The following is a 16,686-nucleotide window of genomic DNA, read 5'->3' as shown; positions in this document are numbered from 1 at the left end:
TACCATGAGTGTGATGCAGTAGCTTAAAAATTTTAAAGGAAAGTTATTAAATGAAATGAATGACTTAAAACGAAAGAAAATATTTTATTATATTGCACACTTTGGAAGCTAATGTCTAAAATATTGCAGTTTCCAACGTTTTCATTCATTCCAATCTTTTAGGATGTGTTATTTATGTTTTGAAATATACAAAAAGACATTTTTATACATTTATATATCATTTTCTCCTTTCTGTGAACTGCCTGTTTATATACTGGCTCTTTTTGTTACAAAAATATTAGGATTTATTTTTTATTATTAATTTTTTAGAAAGTTTCATACTTGTACTGTGTTTTAGAACTTTTGTGATGATGGAAGTGTTCCGTAACTGCTCTGTCTAATCCAGTAACCACTGGTCTAACACAGCTATTGAGCTCTTCAAAAGGGGCTAGTGTAAACTGAGGAGCTCTATTTTTAATGTAATTTAAATTAATTTAGTTTTATTTATTTATTTTTAAGTTTACTTAAGTTCTGGGATACATGTGCAGAATGTGCAAGTTGGTTACATGGATATACATGTGCCATGGTCGTTTCCTGCACCCACCAACCAGTCATCTACGTTAGATATTTCTCTTAATGCTATCCCTCCCTTTGCCCCTGACCCTGGACACTCCCCAGTGTGTGATATTCCCCTCCTTGTGCCTATATGTTCTCACTGTTCAACTCCCACTTACGAGTAAGAACATGCAGTGTTTGGTTTTCTGTTCCTGTATTAGTTTACTCAGAATGATGGTTTCCAGCTTCATCTGTGTCCCTGCAAAGGACATGTCCCTGCAAAGGATTTTTTGGGCTGCAGGGCTTTCCATGGTATATATGTGCTACATGTTCTTTACGCAATCTATCGTTGATGGGAATTTTGACTGGTTCCAAATCTTTGCTATTGTGAATAGTGCTGCAATAAACATACATGTGCAGGTATCTTTATAGGAGAATGATTTATAATCCTTTTCAGCAAACCCATGTGACTAGTTGCTACCATACTAAACAGCAGAGATTTGGATATTAAGAAAATTGAGTCATTATTATTGGGAAAATAGAGTTAATCCCTATTTTGTAGCTTTTTTCCCTACTCTTAGCTTTAGCCAAATCCCTCCTGCAACATTAACTCAAAGAATGTACAGAAAAATCTAAGATGAATGGATATCCTGCTGCATGTTTTGTACTAAACTAAAAATCTGTACTTGGTTGTCAAGATTACTGAGCAACCCAATGTTTCTCACACTTTGCAGCAAATTGAAATCACTTGGGAATATTTTTAAAATCCTAATTTAAAAATCTAGGCTCCCACCCCCAGACAGTCTCCCTAGGTACCAGAATTAGAATGCACAGTGAAATTTGGTAATCAGGCCAGGCGCGTTGGCTCACACCTGTAATCCCAGCACTTTGGGAGGCTGAGGTGGGTGGATCATGAGGGCAAGAGATTGAGACCATGCTGGCCAACATGGTGAAACCCCGTCTCTACTGAAAATACAAAAATTAGCCTGGCGTTTGGCACACACCTGTAGTCCCAGCTATTTGGGAGGCTGAGGTGGAAGAATCGCCTGAACCTGGGAGGCGGAGGTTGCAGTGAGCCGAGACTGTGCCACTGAGATCCAGCCTGGGTGACAGAGCAAGACTCCGTAAAAAAAAAAAAAAAAAAAAAAAGAAAGAAATTTAGTAATCAAACACATAACCTGAAGTCAGCAAATAGCCTAGGACTGATGAGATACAGCTACATTGGAGAAGAGTTAGCAAGAGTCCCTGAGAAGTTACATCACTATCGTGATGTAAGAGCTGAAAGACCCCAGGAGCTGATGGCTTTCCTGATGTGCGGTGGCCACATCCACTCAGCTGGGGACAGTTACTGGGATATTTAGAAGTTGTTCATTATAGCTGAACATCTATTATGCTGTTGCTGTACATGCTCTGTGTTGCTTGCCTTTTATTATTTTTAAATCTAAGTAAATTTATAGCTGGATGAAGCCTGTTCAATCAGTCAGAATGTCAATTTTAACCCAAGACCAATGCTGCTACTGAACAAATGTGGGCATTGCTACCATATAGGCTGACTATATTTCCCGATTTATACCGTTTCTATTAAATATGCTATATTTTTATGCAGCCTTCCATCCTGATTTTTCATCTTTTCCTCTATGGCATTTGGATTTGATTCTCTTTGCTCAGAAAGTTAGGCCCCTTCTAATATTACATGTTTATCTTTACATTATCCTATATTTCCTTTAATACTTTTTCCTGCATCTGTATTATTTTTAAATATTTATCTTAAATCTATTTTGATGTAAAAGTTATTTACTAGAAGGCTATTCTAGAAGGCTATGATTTCCATATTGACTAATACATACTTCCTTAAATATGTATTATTAAGGCTTTCAATGCTGTATCTCTTGTATGCAAATCCCCAATTGTATTTGGACACAGTAACAGATATTCAATTTGTTCTTACACTATATTTTAATGTGCCAGTATCAACATGTTACATTAATACATATTTTTAAATTTTTCCTAACATGTAAATTCTCCTTATGATTATTCTTTTTGCTAATTAACTTAGCTATTTCTCATATACATTTTTCTAGATGACATTCAGAATGATCTCATTTATATGGATTATTTTAGGGAGAACGAATAGCTTTATAATAATGTATTTTACTCAAAAGCAGATAGGTCCTTGCATTTAATCAACTGTTCTTTTGTGTCCTTTAGTAATATTTTAAATCGTTTTTCGTTCTTGAACATTTTCTATTACATTTTATTCCTTGATATCTATTCACTTTTGGATTACTTATACACTGTTGGTGGGAGTCTAAATTAGTTCAACCATTGTGAAAACTGTATGGTGATTCTTCAAAGAGCTAAGAATCATTTGACCCAGCAATCCCACTACTGAGTATATACCCAGAATAATATATATCATTCTACCACAAAGACACATGCACATAAATGTTTACTGCAATATTAGTCACAATAGCAAAGACATGGAATCAACATAAATGCCCATCAACGACAGACTAAGAAAAATGTGGTACGTGTACATCACAGAATACTATGCAGCCCCAAGAAAAGAATGAGATCGTGTCTTTTTTGGGAACACGGATGGAGCCAGAGGACATTATCCTTAGCAAACTAATGCAGGAACAGAAAATCAATTTTCTTAACATCCAAATCTCTGCAGTTCAATATGGTAGCTACTAGCAACACAGGGTAACTGAAAAAGATTATAAACCATTCTGCTATAAAGACACATGCACTTATGTTTATTGCAGCACTATTCCCAGTAGCAAAGACTTGGAACCAACCCAAATGCCCATCGATGGTAGACTGGATAAAGAAAATGTGGCACATATACACCACGGGATACTATGCAGCCATAAAAAGGATGAGTTTATGCCCTTTGTGGGACATGGATGAAGCTAGAAATCATCATTCTCAGCAAACTAACACAAGAACAGAAAACCAAACACCACATGTTCACACTCATAAGTGGGAGTTGAACAATGAGAATGCATGGACACAGGGAGGGGAACATGACACACTTGGACCTGTCGGCAGGTGGGGGGCTAGGGGAAGGATAGCATTAGGAGAAATACCTAATGTAGATGACTGGTTGATAGGTGCAGCAAACCACCATGGCACGTGTATACCTATGTAACATACCTGCACATTCGGCACATGTATCCCAGAACTTAAGTATAATAAAAAAAAATTAAATAAAATTTAAATTAAATTAAAAATAAAGCTCCTCAGGTTACACAAATTAACTACTGGGTATGAGGCTTAGTACCTGGGTGACAAAATAATCTGTACAACATGCATTTAATTATCTAACAAACCTCCACATGTATCCCTAAACCTAAAAGTTTTTAAAAATTTCAGCAAAGTAAATTTTGTATAATAATTTGATATGAAATTTAAAAGGCAAATGCAAATGCACAAAGAAAAAAATTAAAGTCAAAAAATTAAAAAATAAAAGACAACAATAACAAAAAAGCATATCTGGATCTCCAAGAGTAGCTTCACAATATATGTTTCCCTGAAGATAAATTATGCAAATCAATAAATAATAAATCTCACTTCCAATCTATTCTAGTTTGTATTCTATTATAAATGAGGTGTGTATTCCTTTTACATTGTCCACTTATTTATATATAGGAAGATAACTTAAGAATTTAAACATTTTTTTTGTTAGAATCATTAATGAAATACCTTTATAAAATAATTATCCCAATGATTCTCTTAGATTATTTAAGAGATATAATTGTATCCACTTCAAATCTTAGTTTCTCCTTTCTAGTATTAAATATTTTTTAATCTTGTCTCTGTTTAAAATATAGTTGATAAAGTTGAAAATTAAGGATGGAAAATTAGCAAAGTGAGTGGCACGTATTAGTTTTGTCTAGATCTTAAGGAACAATGAAGAAACACTTTGAAAGGACAGAATTGCTTCCAAGATGGAAAAATGCCAAAAGTAGCCTCCTGGGGAAAGAACAAGCCAAAAAGCAGATGTCTAAGACACCGTATCCCAGCCATGCTAAGAGGGAATAGGGTAAAGGGAGTGATGTTGCCACTGAACTGTCACATGGTAGAATGTGAGATACAAATTGTAAAGTATTTCAGAAATCTGTTGTTCTCAGATTGGCGATTTGAAAACAAACTGGAATGGGGGTGTGCACTCTGAAGCAATACTAAATTCACTGCTAACACTGGTCCCTGTCTTCAGGTAAGTTTTTTGCTTTCTTACAAATTTAGACTGTGAAGCCATATCACAATTTATCTCACATTGCTGTGTGCATCTACAGCTCATAGGAGTTCAAATATTCTTTTTTTTTTCTTTAAGAGTCTCGCTCTGTTGCACAGGCGGGAATGCAATGGCATGGTATCAGCTCACTGCAATCTCCGCCTCCCAGGTTCAAGCGATTCTCATGGCTCAGCCTCCCAAGTAGCTGGGATTATAGGTGTGTGCCTCCACGCTAATTTTTGTATTTTTAGTAGACAGGGGATTTTATTTTTGTATTTTTTAAATATTTTTTTGTATTTTTAGTAGACATGGGATTTTATCATACTGGCCAGGCTGATCTCAAACTCCTAGCCTCAAGTGATCCACCCACTCCAACATCGCAAAGTGCTGGGATTACAGGCCCTATTTTTTATGTATATTATATACTGAAGTAAATTTCCAGTATACATGCATCTCACAGAAGCTTAGGAGAAGGGACCAACATAACTTGCTGTAGAATATGAACAAATGCAAAGAGAGGAAATAGACCTATCAAAACTACTTAATGAAAAACATGCCTAGCAAACAGTGTTGATTTGTGATAGAGGTCATATTTAAAACCCAAATGCTTTTTAATACTAACTCTCTATGAGATATATGGTTTCCAAATTTTTCTCTAATTCTTTAGGATGCCTGTTCACTTTGTTAATTGTTACCTTTGCTATGCAGAAGGTTTTTGTTCATGTGGTTCTACTTGTTTATTTTTTATTTTGGTGTCTGTGCTTTGGATATCATATCTAAATATGCATTACCAAGACCAATATCATAAAGTTGCTTCAATAGGTTTTTTCTAGCAGTTTTACAGTTTCAAATTTTCCATTTAAGTCTTTAACCCATTTTGAGTTAATCTTTATATGGTAAAAGATAAGGGTCCAGGCCAGGCGTGGTGGCTCATGCCTGTAATCCCAACACTTTGGGAAGCCAAGGCGGGCAGATCACCTGAGGTCAGCAGTTTGAGTCCAGCCTGGCTAACATGGTAAAATACCATCTCTACTAAAAATAAAAATTAGCTGGGTGTGGTGGCACATGCCTCTAATCCCTGTTACTCAGGAGGCTGAGACAGGATAATTGCTTGAAGCCAAGAGAAGGAGGTTCCTGCAGTGAACTGGGATTGCACCACTGCCACTGCGCTCCAGCCTGGGCAACAGAGTGAGACTCCATCTCTTAAAAAAAAAAAGATAAGGGTCCAATTTCATTGTTCTGCATGTGGATATCCAGTTTTCCCAGTAGCCATTTGTTGAAGAGACTATCCATTCCCCATTGTCTGTTTTTCTTTAACAGAGCATGGGTCTCGCTATGTTACCCAGATTGGTCTTGACCTCCTGGTCCCAAGTGATCATTCCTCCTCAGCCTCCCAAAATGCTGGGTTTACAGGTATGAGCCACCACGCCTGGCCCCCATTGTGTATTCTTTTTTTCTTCCTTATGATTTTAACTTCTATTTTAGGTTCAGGTGTACATGTGCAGGTTTGCTACATAGGTAAATTATATGTCATGGGGATTCTATGTACAGATAATTTTGTGACCCAGATAATAAGCATAGTACCACATAGGTAGTTTGATCCTCACCCTTCTCCTAGCCTCCATCCTCAATTAGTTTCTGGTGTGTGCTGTTCCCTTCTTTATCTCCATATGCACTCTATGTTCCCACTTGGAAGTAAGAATATGTGCTATTCGGTTTTCTGTTTCTATGTTTGTTCTTGACATCCTTATGGAAGATCAGTTGACCACAAATGTGTGCGTTTATTTCTGGGCTTCATTATGTTTTATTGGTCTATGTGTTTATCTTTATGCCAGTGCCATACGGTAGCTTTGTAATATACTTTGAAATCAGATGTGAGATGCCTCTAGCTTTGCTCTTTTTCAAGATCGTTTTGGCTATTCAAAACAGTATATGTGGTCCTATATAAATTTCTGGTTTTACATAAATTTTAGGATTTTTTTTCTTTTTCTGTAACAAAATGCTACTGGGATTTTGATAGGGATTGCATTAGATCTATAGATTGCTTTGAGAAGCAGAGACATCTTAACAATATTAAGTCTTCTAATCCATGAACACAAAAATCTTCTCATTTATTTGGTTCTTCTTTAACTTCCTTCAGCCATGTTTTGTAGTTTTTAGTGTACAGCTCTTTTGCTCCCATGGTAAAGTTTATTCCTATTTTATTCTTTTTGATAGTATTGTAAATTAGACTATGTTTTAAATTTCCTTCTTACATAATTTATCGTTAGTATATATAAGCTAAACATATAATAATACTATAGTAAAAATATATCAATAACTTCCTCAACTCAATAGCAAAAATAAGATAAAAACACCCGGATTTTAATATGAGCAAAAGACTTGAGCAGACAGTTCTCCAAAGAAGATATACACATAACCAGGAGGTAGCTAAAAAGATACTCAACACTGCCAGTCATCAGGGAAATGCAAATCAAAACCACACTGAGATATCACCTCACACCTGTTAGGATATCTATCACTTAAAAAATGAAAGTGAAATACAACAGGCGTTGACAAGAATTTGGAGAAATCAGAACCCTAGCACATTGTTGGTAGGAATGTAAAATGGTACAATCACCATGGAAAACAGTATACAGTTTGGAACTTCCTCAAAAATTAGAAATAGAAATACCATGTGACTCAGCAATCCTGATCCCAGGTATTTATCCAAAAGAATTAAAATCAGGATCTCAAAGAGTATGTACCCCCACACTCACTGCATCATTATTTACAATAGTGAGGATGGGGCAACAACCTCAATGTCCATAGGCAAACAAACAGATTTTAAAATTGTGGTATTTACATGCAATGGAATGTTATTCAGCCTTAAAAAAAGGAAGGACATTCTGCCTCAAAGTTCATTCAACAAAAATAAACTTTGAGGACACTATGCTAAGTGAAATAAGCCAGTCACAAAGGGACAAATAATGCATTTTGCCACTTTCATATGAGGTACATGTATCTAAAACAGTCGAATCCATAGAAGCAGAAAGTTGAAAGGTGGTTGCCAGGAGATGGGAAAAGGGTGAAACTAGGAGGTATCATTCAACAGATAAATGTTTCAGTTAAGCAAGATGATTGAGTCCTGGAGATCTGCTATACAACACTGTACTTATAGTTAACACAATACTGTATTGTGCACTTAAAATTTTGTTAAGTTTTTTACCACAATTAAAAAAAAAAACATGCAGCCACTTTTTAACCATGCATCAGCAGGTTAGCCATCTTCAAAAGCTAGAGAATGTGTAGCTAAATAGAAATATAAACAGGAAGGTTTCTGAAGATTTAGACTAATAATGTAGACTACAATTAAAATGTGTTTTTTGGATCAGAGTCTTGAAAGATAAAAAGCAGCTTCAGGCACTCTCTAGGCATTTGCCAAGTACTGAGGCAAGTATTGCAGTGCATTAAGTTTGACAACTTGACATGTTGACACACACGGCATTAGTACTGCTACACCTTCTATCACCACAAATGCTGCTTGTAGGCTTAGGCCAAGAGAATAAGGGCTCAACATAAAGAAGGAAAAATGCCACTCAGAAGGAGGAGAGTCACCTACCCTACAGCACACATCTCTTCTGTATTTCTGCCTCCTCAAATTTTCTATTAAACTACCCCCAGGAACTTATTTATTTGACTTAAAACAAATGCATGTGGAAATCTTTGTGAGCAGTGTTTCTATACTGGCTTATAGAGTTGACAACTCAATCATTCACAATAATAATAATGACCTGAATATTTTGTGACAGGTGGTACTTCTGCCTAATTGACTATACCTTGCCATAGGGTCTCTATGTCTTTCACCAGCCAAATCCAGAACCACGACACTAGACAATTCCAGTTAAAAAACAAAGAGATACTACAGATATGCAATAAAGGGTTTTTGTTTGAAAAATCAAGTACAGATGAAGTCTATTTTAAAATAAAGCAAACTATTCCTGTGTTTAACAAGCATATTTACTTAATTTATATGACTGGTACCACCCCATTCATTGCCCTTGCAGTCTGCATTGTGAAAGAATCTTAGGCATTTATCAGAAAGGATTTCGAGAATTTGGCTGTGAAGTTCCTGCACATGTTATCTACCTAAAGTAATTTCTAAGATGTTGATTTCATGATATCTCAGCAATTGTTCTTAAGTGAGTGAAAATTATACCTTATGTTTACTTTTTCAATCATGTACAATAAACTGAAGAGTCTTTTTATCACAGATGTTGAGGAAATTTGTTTTCAATCTGAGAAGAGAAAGTTTAGGAGCTTACACTTTCTAAATTTTCATAAAGTGTTTGCCATTCAGAATATTTTGCATAAGTTATATTTTATGAACATTGGACTATAAATTTTTTACTGAAGAAATATTTCAATGTGTAATATTTTAAAATACCACGTATCTATCAAGTTTGCATTTCCATTAAATGATCTGTACAGAGAGTAAAATATTTTGTTCCTCCTTTTAAGGATTATTTGTAAGAAGTGGCAGAGGATTTTATTAATTATTTCAGATATGTAGAAGTCATTGTTCTCTCTGGCATTCAAAGTGAGATCAAATGAGGAAAGAATTAAGAATCTTCCCCGCAGCATTTCAATCCGTGTTGATTGTTTTTATTGTGTTTGTTCCTAAACCAATAATACTTGTCTTTTCTTTCTCTTTCTATCACATACTTGTATAATGCCTTATGTGTTTCCTAACTGTCTTTCATAGACTTATTTCTATCATCTGGAACAGACTGCGAAGCTCTTAAAGGAAATTGGCATATTTTGTATAATTGGTATACATCCTATAGTATCTACAAAAACTGGGCCAGAAAACAAAAAGTTGGAAAACATGTATTTGTAAAATGTAACAAAGGGTTAACTTTCTTATGAAGTACATCAATTTCAAATTGTTCTTCGGCTTAAAAAATGCAAATTGAAGTGGCCTGTGTTCTTCCAGGCAGAAAAGTCAAGAGTCAGGGCACAATTCATCATATTTCAATTTTCCTGCTTCAGCAATTAGCGATTCACAGAGAGAGAGACCTTCCTTTAGAGTGGGATCAGAGTAACTATGGAGTAGAATAAAACTTTGCAGCTATCTAGGATTAACAGGAAATATATACAGATACATACATATATAAATATACACACATATATATACACATACATACATATATATACACATACACACACATACGTATACTTTCAGAGATTTGAGGTTATTTACACAACAACTTAGCTATGTGATATGTGGTGATGGTGTCTATTGCACTAAGTCTTAACTTTGATCTTGACATTTAAAGTTATCTGTCAACTTTCTTTGCCATATCCAAAATTATCTTCCAGTCCTTCCAAAACTTGACAGTCCAAGCTGACCAGTAATCTCACTAGTTATTACACAGGGAACCATAACTCTGGATATTCCCAATGTCCATGCTTTTTTCACATCTTTCCAACTTCATAAAGTAGCCTCCTTAATCCTTCCATAATCTAAACTATAATGCTTTCTTCAAGACCTATGTAAGCCTTACTTCTTCTTTGACAAATTTAGCTTAAAGTGATTTCCATATTCTGTCCATTTCCAAATGCTTAGGAATCTGTACCTCATATTTGCATGTTCCTCTGAATCTTTCTTTGGTTTGCCCTGACAATACTGATCTCTTCAATGATTTAGTTGTTGTTTGGTTTTTGTTTTTGAAATGGACTCTGGCTCTTGTCACCCAGGCTGGGGTGCAGTGGTACAATCTCAGCTCACTGCAACCTCTGCCTCGCAGGTTCCAATGATCCTACTAACACCTCAGCCTCCTGAGTAGCTGAGATTACAGGTGCATGTCACCATGCTCGGCTAACCTTTTTGTATTTTTAGTACTGACAGGGTTTCACCATGTTGCCCAGGCTGGTCTCAAACTCCTGGCCTCAAGTGATCCTCCCACCTCAGCCTCCCAAAGTGCTGGGATTACAGGTGTGAGCCACCACACCCAGCCTCCTTCAGTGATGTTAACATAAACTCTTTTGAAATCTTCCGGAAATTTGGACAAAGATAAGCACAGATTAGCAGATTGACATATTCAAATCCATTCATTTATTGGTTCTTACACCAATTTACTCGAAAAAAGTCATATGCCATACTGGATGTCGGATGCCAGAAATGTTAAGATCAGAAAAAGAAAATCTCGCCCATAAAAAAGTTCAAAATTTATAGGAAAAAGAAAAATGTGCCATCTTGATATATTAAATTGGTACAGCATAAATGTACTAAAAAGAAGGGCTGATGGGGGCAAGAGGGAGTCACTTTTAGAGTGAGCAGAATAGTATCTTATAAGAAAGTGCATTTTATTCACTCATTCCGTCAATAAATATTTAATATATGACTGCGACCTGCCAGGTGCTGTTACACGTTGGGTATACTGAGATGAAAGGTCGAAAGGTACAGTATTTACAGAGCTTACACCCAAGAAGGGGAAGACACTGAGTAAATCAAGAAATTAGAGTCTAGAAAACAATGTTACCTTAACAGGATTATTATAGATGCCATGTTTTTATTTGTATTGGTTTGAATTAGTAAGGATATCATTCATGCCACCATTTCACCATGAGTACCTCAACTTTTATAGGAGTAGGCAAATAAGGCAAATGGCAGTGCCTGGGTTTGGCTTTCCCCAAGCTTGCTTAACAGAAAAACATTTTCCTGATTGATTGATCACTTAAAAAAAATGCATTTTAATTAACATACCTAAATATTAGCATGCATTAGCCACTACTTGTCTAGTTTAAATTCCAGTGCTTAATTCAAAAAAGAGTAGAAGAAAATCCAAACATCTAGTGAAATAAATATCTCATTAAGTTTTTACTGTTATTGGTTCATAATTACTGTTTATTTTATTCCAAGTTCGAATGGTTTTCATGGAATTAAATGAACCGTAATACCCAGTGTGTGGAGTTTTGGTGTCTGTGTGTGTGTGCGTGTTTTGTCTTGTTTATTTGTTTTTCCTCTTACAGCTTCAACTTGCCTTGGATTTGAAACAGCCTTTCTTAAAACTGCTTATAGGCAACTTCTGGTCCCATTGTTGTGCCCTTTAGAGAAAGAGCAAGGCTACTTCTTTCATTTCAATTTACATCAATAAGCATGGATTGAACAGCCACCAAGAGCTTTAAAGATACAAAGGTGAGTAAATCACAGTCCATTTCTTCAATGAGTTTATAATGCATAACGGAATTCTGAGAACTTTCAAAAAAAAAAAGGCAATTGACTGGTCAAAGAAAATTATCATTATGTGCCCAAATAGGCTTCCAAATTATCTGTGTGCTAAGAATGATGCTTCATTAAGTAACCCATTTTCTCTGGTTCCAGCAGCTCAGCCAGAGAAGGAAAAATAGTTCTTTGATTGCAGTGTGTTGTTCTTGGCCCACAAAAGATCCAAACAAATACTTTTCTGCACCAAGAAAGAAGTCTTTTCTTTGTCATCAAACAAACTTCCTTTAGCTTCCTTCTTCTATCATGTGTTTATATGCCATATCCAGGTTTATTTATCAATCAACTACAAATCTCATCCACTTTATCACAAAGTGCCTCTTTCCCAGTCTCCCTCTTACAGGAGCTGCACCACTGTTTACAATGCACAGCAATTTATACACTTACACACTTTACAGAGACTAGAGAAGGGTTTATACATACATCATATATATGTATATATGTGTATGCATATATACACATATACAACTCCACGTATTTTATATATATAAATTCCCGTATGCCAGAGAAACAGGGTTTCAAAAATCTGTTTTCAGTTGAAATAAAAGGAGTAAATCATTTTTACTAACTTTAAATAAAGACAAAGCAGGTTGGGCTCAGTGGCTTACGCCTGTAATGCCAGCACGTTGGGACACCAAGGCAGGGTGGACTGCTTGAGGCCAGGAGTTTGAAGCCAGCCTGGCCAACATGGTGAAACCTGTCTCTACTAATAACACAAAAATTAGCCATGTGTGGTGGTGGGTGCCTGTAATCCAAGCTACTTGGGAGGCTGAGGCAGAAGAATTGCTTGAACCAGGGAGGCGGCAGTTGCAGTGAGCCAAGATCGCGCCACTGCACTTCAGCCTGGGCAACAGAGTAAGACTCTGCCTCATAAATAAATAAATAATGATGCAAGACTATTATGTTTTTGAAGAAAGCAACTTTTTATACAAGTCTTATTTATTTCTTAGACCCCCACACTACTTAATGGACTAATATGGGTTTGTTTGTTTTTTCCAATTTTTGAGAACCCTGTAGAATAAATTTATTCTTAGTATTCTCATATATTTACCATAAAATGTATTAGAAAATGAATATTTATCATATTTTCTTTTGGAAAAAGTTTTCAACTTAAGTCTGGAGATTCTGTATTTCTACTTAATTTAAGAGACTGGCAAACAAGATGCAGTACTGACTATGCTTCTTTCCCTGAGAGACTGTATATTTTGTTAAAGAACATACCCAGATGCTGTCCTCTTGGCGATACTGTTTCCAGTTCCAGCCACTATCACTGAACATCAGGAGGTAGGTGGTCACCCAGTTGGAGCTCCCATAACCCCCTTGAGTGGCCACAGCGGTAACCTCCATTCTCTCTCCAAGGTCAATCTGCAACCACTGGTATTTGTTAGACACAAGTGGAGACCAGCCACCAGCTCCTTTTATTAAAAATAGAAACAAGAGAAAATTGGGAAAGAAAAGTTAGTTAAAAATCTATGTTAGTAAAGCAGAAATGCCAGCAAGACTGTATTTCTCTATGGAACTTAAATTTCCAAAATATCAAACTTCTTATAATTGTAGAAAAATATAGAGAAGAATTTAGTATAATTCTATGATGTCTATGTTAATTAATTGTGTTCATTTCTAGGTTTTATAGCCTCCTAAAACTTGGAGAACTAGGAGTCTTGCTGAATGTTTAACATACTGAATCTGACAGGTGAACATTCCCACCAAGACCGGGGACTAGCATGTCTACTGCACACATGCATGACTGGGTAACGGTCTGCTCTCCTACCCCTTTCCCCAGGACTGGATGTAAGGAAATAACTTCAAGCTATGATGGAACTAAAAATCTACTTTTGATCATTTTTAGACTTAGAGAAGGGAGTACATTGTTAAGTCCAAGGGAAAACAAAAGTCAAGAAATAGTTCCTGCCCTCAGGCGTTTACATTCTTCAGGAGGGACAGATACAGAAAACCACGTTAGAAACAACAGTAATGATGGAGGATGAGCAGGAGAAAATAACACAACAAAGATGCTCTGTCCAGTGGTGGGCTGGAGCTCGTTCCCAACAGTTTGTGAGAGACCATCACTACATTTTCAATTTTGCAAGCTAGTTATTAAACATGATCATCTTTGCAACTGGCCATGATGGGACTGTTTAAACCATGGAAATTGCAAACTCTGCACAATAAGCACCTGCCCCCAACCCGGTTCGTTTATCAACACACCAGGAAGTTGGTGGGTGAGAGGAAGGAGGGAGCATAATTGACTGTGTTATATTTTATCCAGCACACGCCAAAATAGTACAGATGTGACTCCTATATATCTTGTTAAGATGCTTCATTCTTCCACTTTAATATAATAATTTGGGGAATTATTTGCAGAATTATTTAACATTGCTGATTATATAAGTAACATATAATAACTGTAGAAGTTATGAAATAGTGTTTGATCCCCTTTCTCAAATCTGTATTTGTCTAACAATTAATGTCTATTAAAATGCAACATCAATTATATAACACCCCAAATAACAATGTTAGCACATTTTCTTTCCCCTATCCTTTTGCTGCTCACCTTGAGGCTCTGATAATAAGGTCTGGAATTTTAGATATAGATGACCATTAATTTATATAGTTTTGAATCAAGCATCATTCTTGGCATACATAATCCATTTTGTGAAACCTTGAGTACAAGACCTAATTCAAAGAAATGCTCAATAAATGTTTGCTCTTATGAAGGGGCATATGTCATTGTAAGATCTGAAGGGACACACCTGTGTTGACAACTGCTTTATAAGACTTCAAGATTATTTTGATGGTAGAATGCAGCATAATGACACTCTGATAGATGAAGGACAGAACTCTGCTACTTACAACTACAAACAGGAGAAGACTCCAGGCAGGAGATGGGGGGGGTTGCACCAGGAGACAGGATAAGGGCAAAGCAGAGCTGCTGCAGGCAGCTTCTGTATGGCAAGCAGGGTAGGGCTAGCTAGCTAGGCTTGTCATACAGGTGGGCTTCCTATGAATTGGCTAATTTGAACAATTTATCTAAGAGGCACTGGGACACCCCTTGTTGTCTGGCACCTGTCCCAGCAATGATGCTTAGTGACCCCAAAGAGTGAGAACCTAATAAAGGAAGTGGTTGGAGTATGGACATAATCAGCTGCTATGAAAGGAAACTGACCAGTCCAAGGCGGGGCTTCAAAAGTGGGTCAAAGCAGCATTTTAAAAGATTGTATTACAACAAACTGCACATGTACCCTTTAAAATAAAAGTTGAAATTATTTTCAAACATTATATTACAACAAGGTCCTCTCTTGATGGCATCACACTAGCTACTACTTGCATTCCAGTATAATCCCTGTTTCTTACTATATTGTCTTTAGAACTAGATACATCATCAAATTTCCATCTTTCTTAAAGTGAATCATTGTTCAAAAGTGTATTCCACTCCATATGTCAAAAGTACAATGCTCTTTCTCTCTTTTGGATCCAAAAATTTTTCACATACTACAATTTTTTTTATGTGTTTTTAATTTTCTCTGTATTTGTTCTTAAAGAACCTATGATGTTGGGTGCAGTTTCTTTGTACACCAATATTATCTAGCTTTCTGCTTGTCAAGCAGAATATTCTCATCTTTTAAGCAAGAGCGCTTGTTACGTAGACATGGGCCCTGGGTGTCTTGGAGTCATTTGTTTAGCATGGCAATGCTGTCCAAGAAGGGCACTTCCTGCCCTTGCAGATTGTTATTTATATGGAATTTGTTCTTGAATGATCTGAAGCACACTTTAAATAGCACCCTGCCACAAATAGCTTGGGGAGTTCTTGAACTCTGCAGGAAATGCTCTCGCGGCGTTATTTTAAAATCTGAATCAATGCTTCCTCCATCCTTCATTTTTCCGGATGTGATGAAACACCATCCATCCTCCTCCCCTTATTCTAATACTGTATCACTTAACATTTGCTGATCAAGGGAGTCCTTCGTGTCAGGTACTTTGTGAAGGCCTTGCTAATTAATGTTCAGTGCAATCTACGTAGTACATGGTGTGTTAGATTCAAAAAGTTTGAACACTTTGCCCTTATCCATGGAGAAGGCAAGAGGCACAATACCCTTAACTAGGACACAGCAGTTCCTCTCACAGTGTCAGGATGCAAATGTGGGAATCTGTGGTTCCCAGTGGACGTAGAAAAGACTCACTGATGCTGATGGAGGTCAGGGAAACTCAGGAGTAAGCTACCAGGCAGAAGGGTCAACTTCCCTCCCTGTAGTTAACAATGGACCATGTCTTTCAAGTATAGGTACATGATGGACATGACACGTGGATAAGAATTTCCCTCCACTGTCCTATCTAGTCTTACTCTTTCTCTCCAGGCCCTGTCAAAACTTTGGAAATTGAAGCAGCTTTAATTCTCTTGTTGCTGCAACTGTGTATCTCTGTATTTCTGTCATTTTTACTTTACAAGGAAAAGTTGGGAGGGTGAATGAAGTGCCCCTAGAATGCCACCATCTCAGCCCGGAAATTCCGCACATGGAATTGCAGCTGTATCAGCCAATTCCTCTAAGAAAACACTGATTAATTTGCTTCTTCCCCTTCCTAGTTAATTGTAATGGTCTAAGGCCTGTAATGAGAACATGTTTTTCTAAAATGCAGAATTTCATAG

At 36.6% G+C, this 16,686-nt stretch overlaps 1 protein-coding gene across 1 annotated transcript in view; it reads right to left on the bottom strand.

Annotated features, from left to right (window-relative positions):
• The window catches only part of CNTNAP4 (contactin associated protein family member 4), a 286,975-nt gene that overhangs the window by 196,869 nt on the left and 73,420 nt on the right, over positions 1-16,686 (bottom strand). Inside the window, exon 3 of the mRNA XM_032284501.1 lies at positions 13,263-13,456. Coding sequence (XP_032140392.1) covers positions 13,263-13,456 — 194 coding nt within the window. The remainder of the gene's footprint in view (positions 1-13,262; positions 13,457-16,686) is intronic.

This window comes from Sapajus apella, unplaced genomic scaffold (assembly GCF_009761245.1).
Source record: "Sapajus apella isolate SASKATOON/1434 unplaced genomic scaffold, GSC_monkey_1.0 scaffold15, whole genome shotgun sequence".
Taxonomy (NCBI): Eukaryota; Metazoa; Chordata; class Mammalia; order Primates; family Cebidae; genus Sapajus; species Sapajus apella.
The sequence above is the reverse complement of the archived record's forward strand: the minus strand, read 5'-3'. Positions and strand labels throughout refer to the sequence as shown.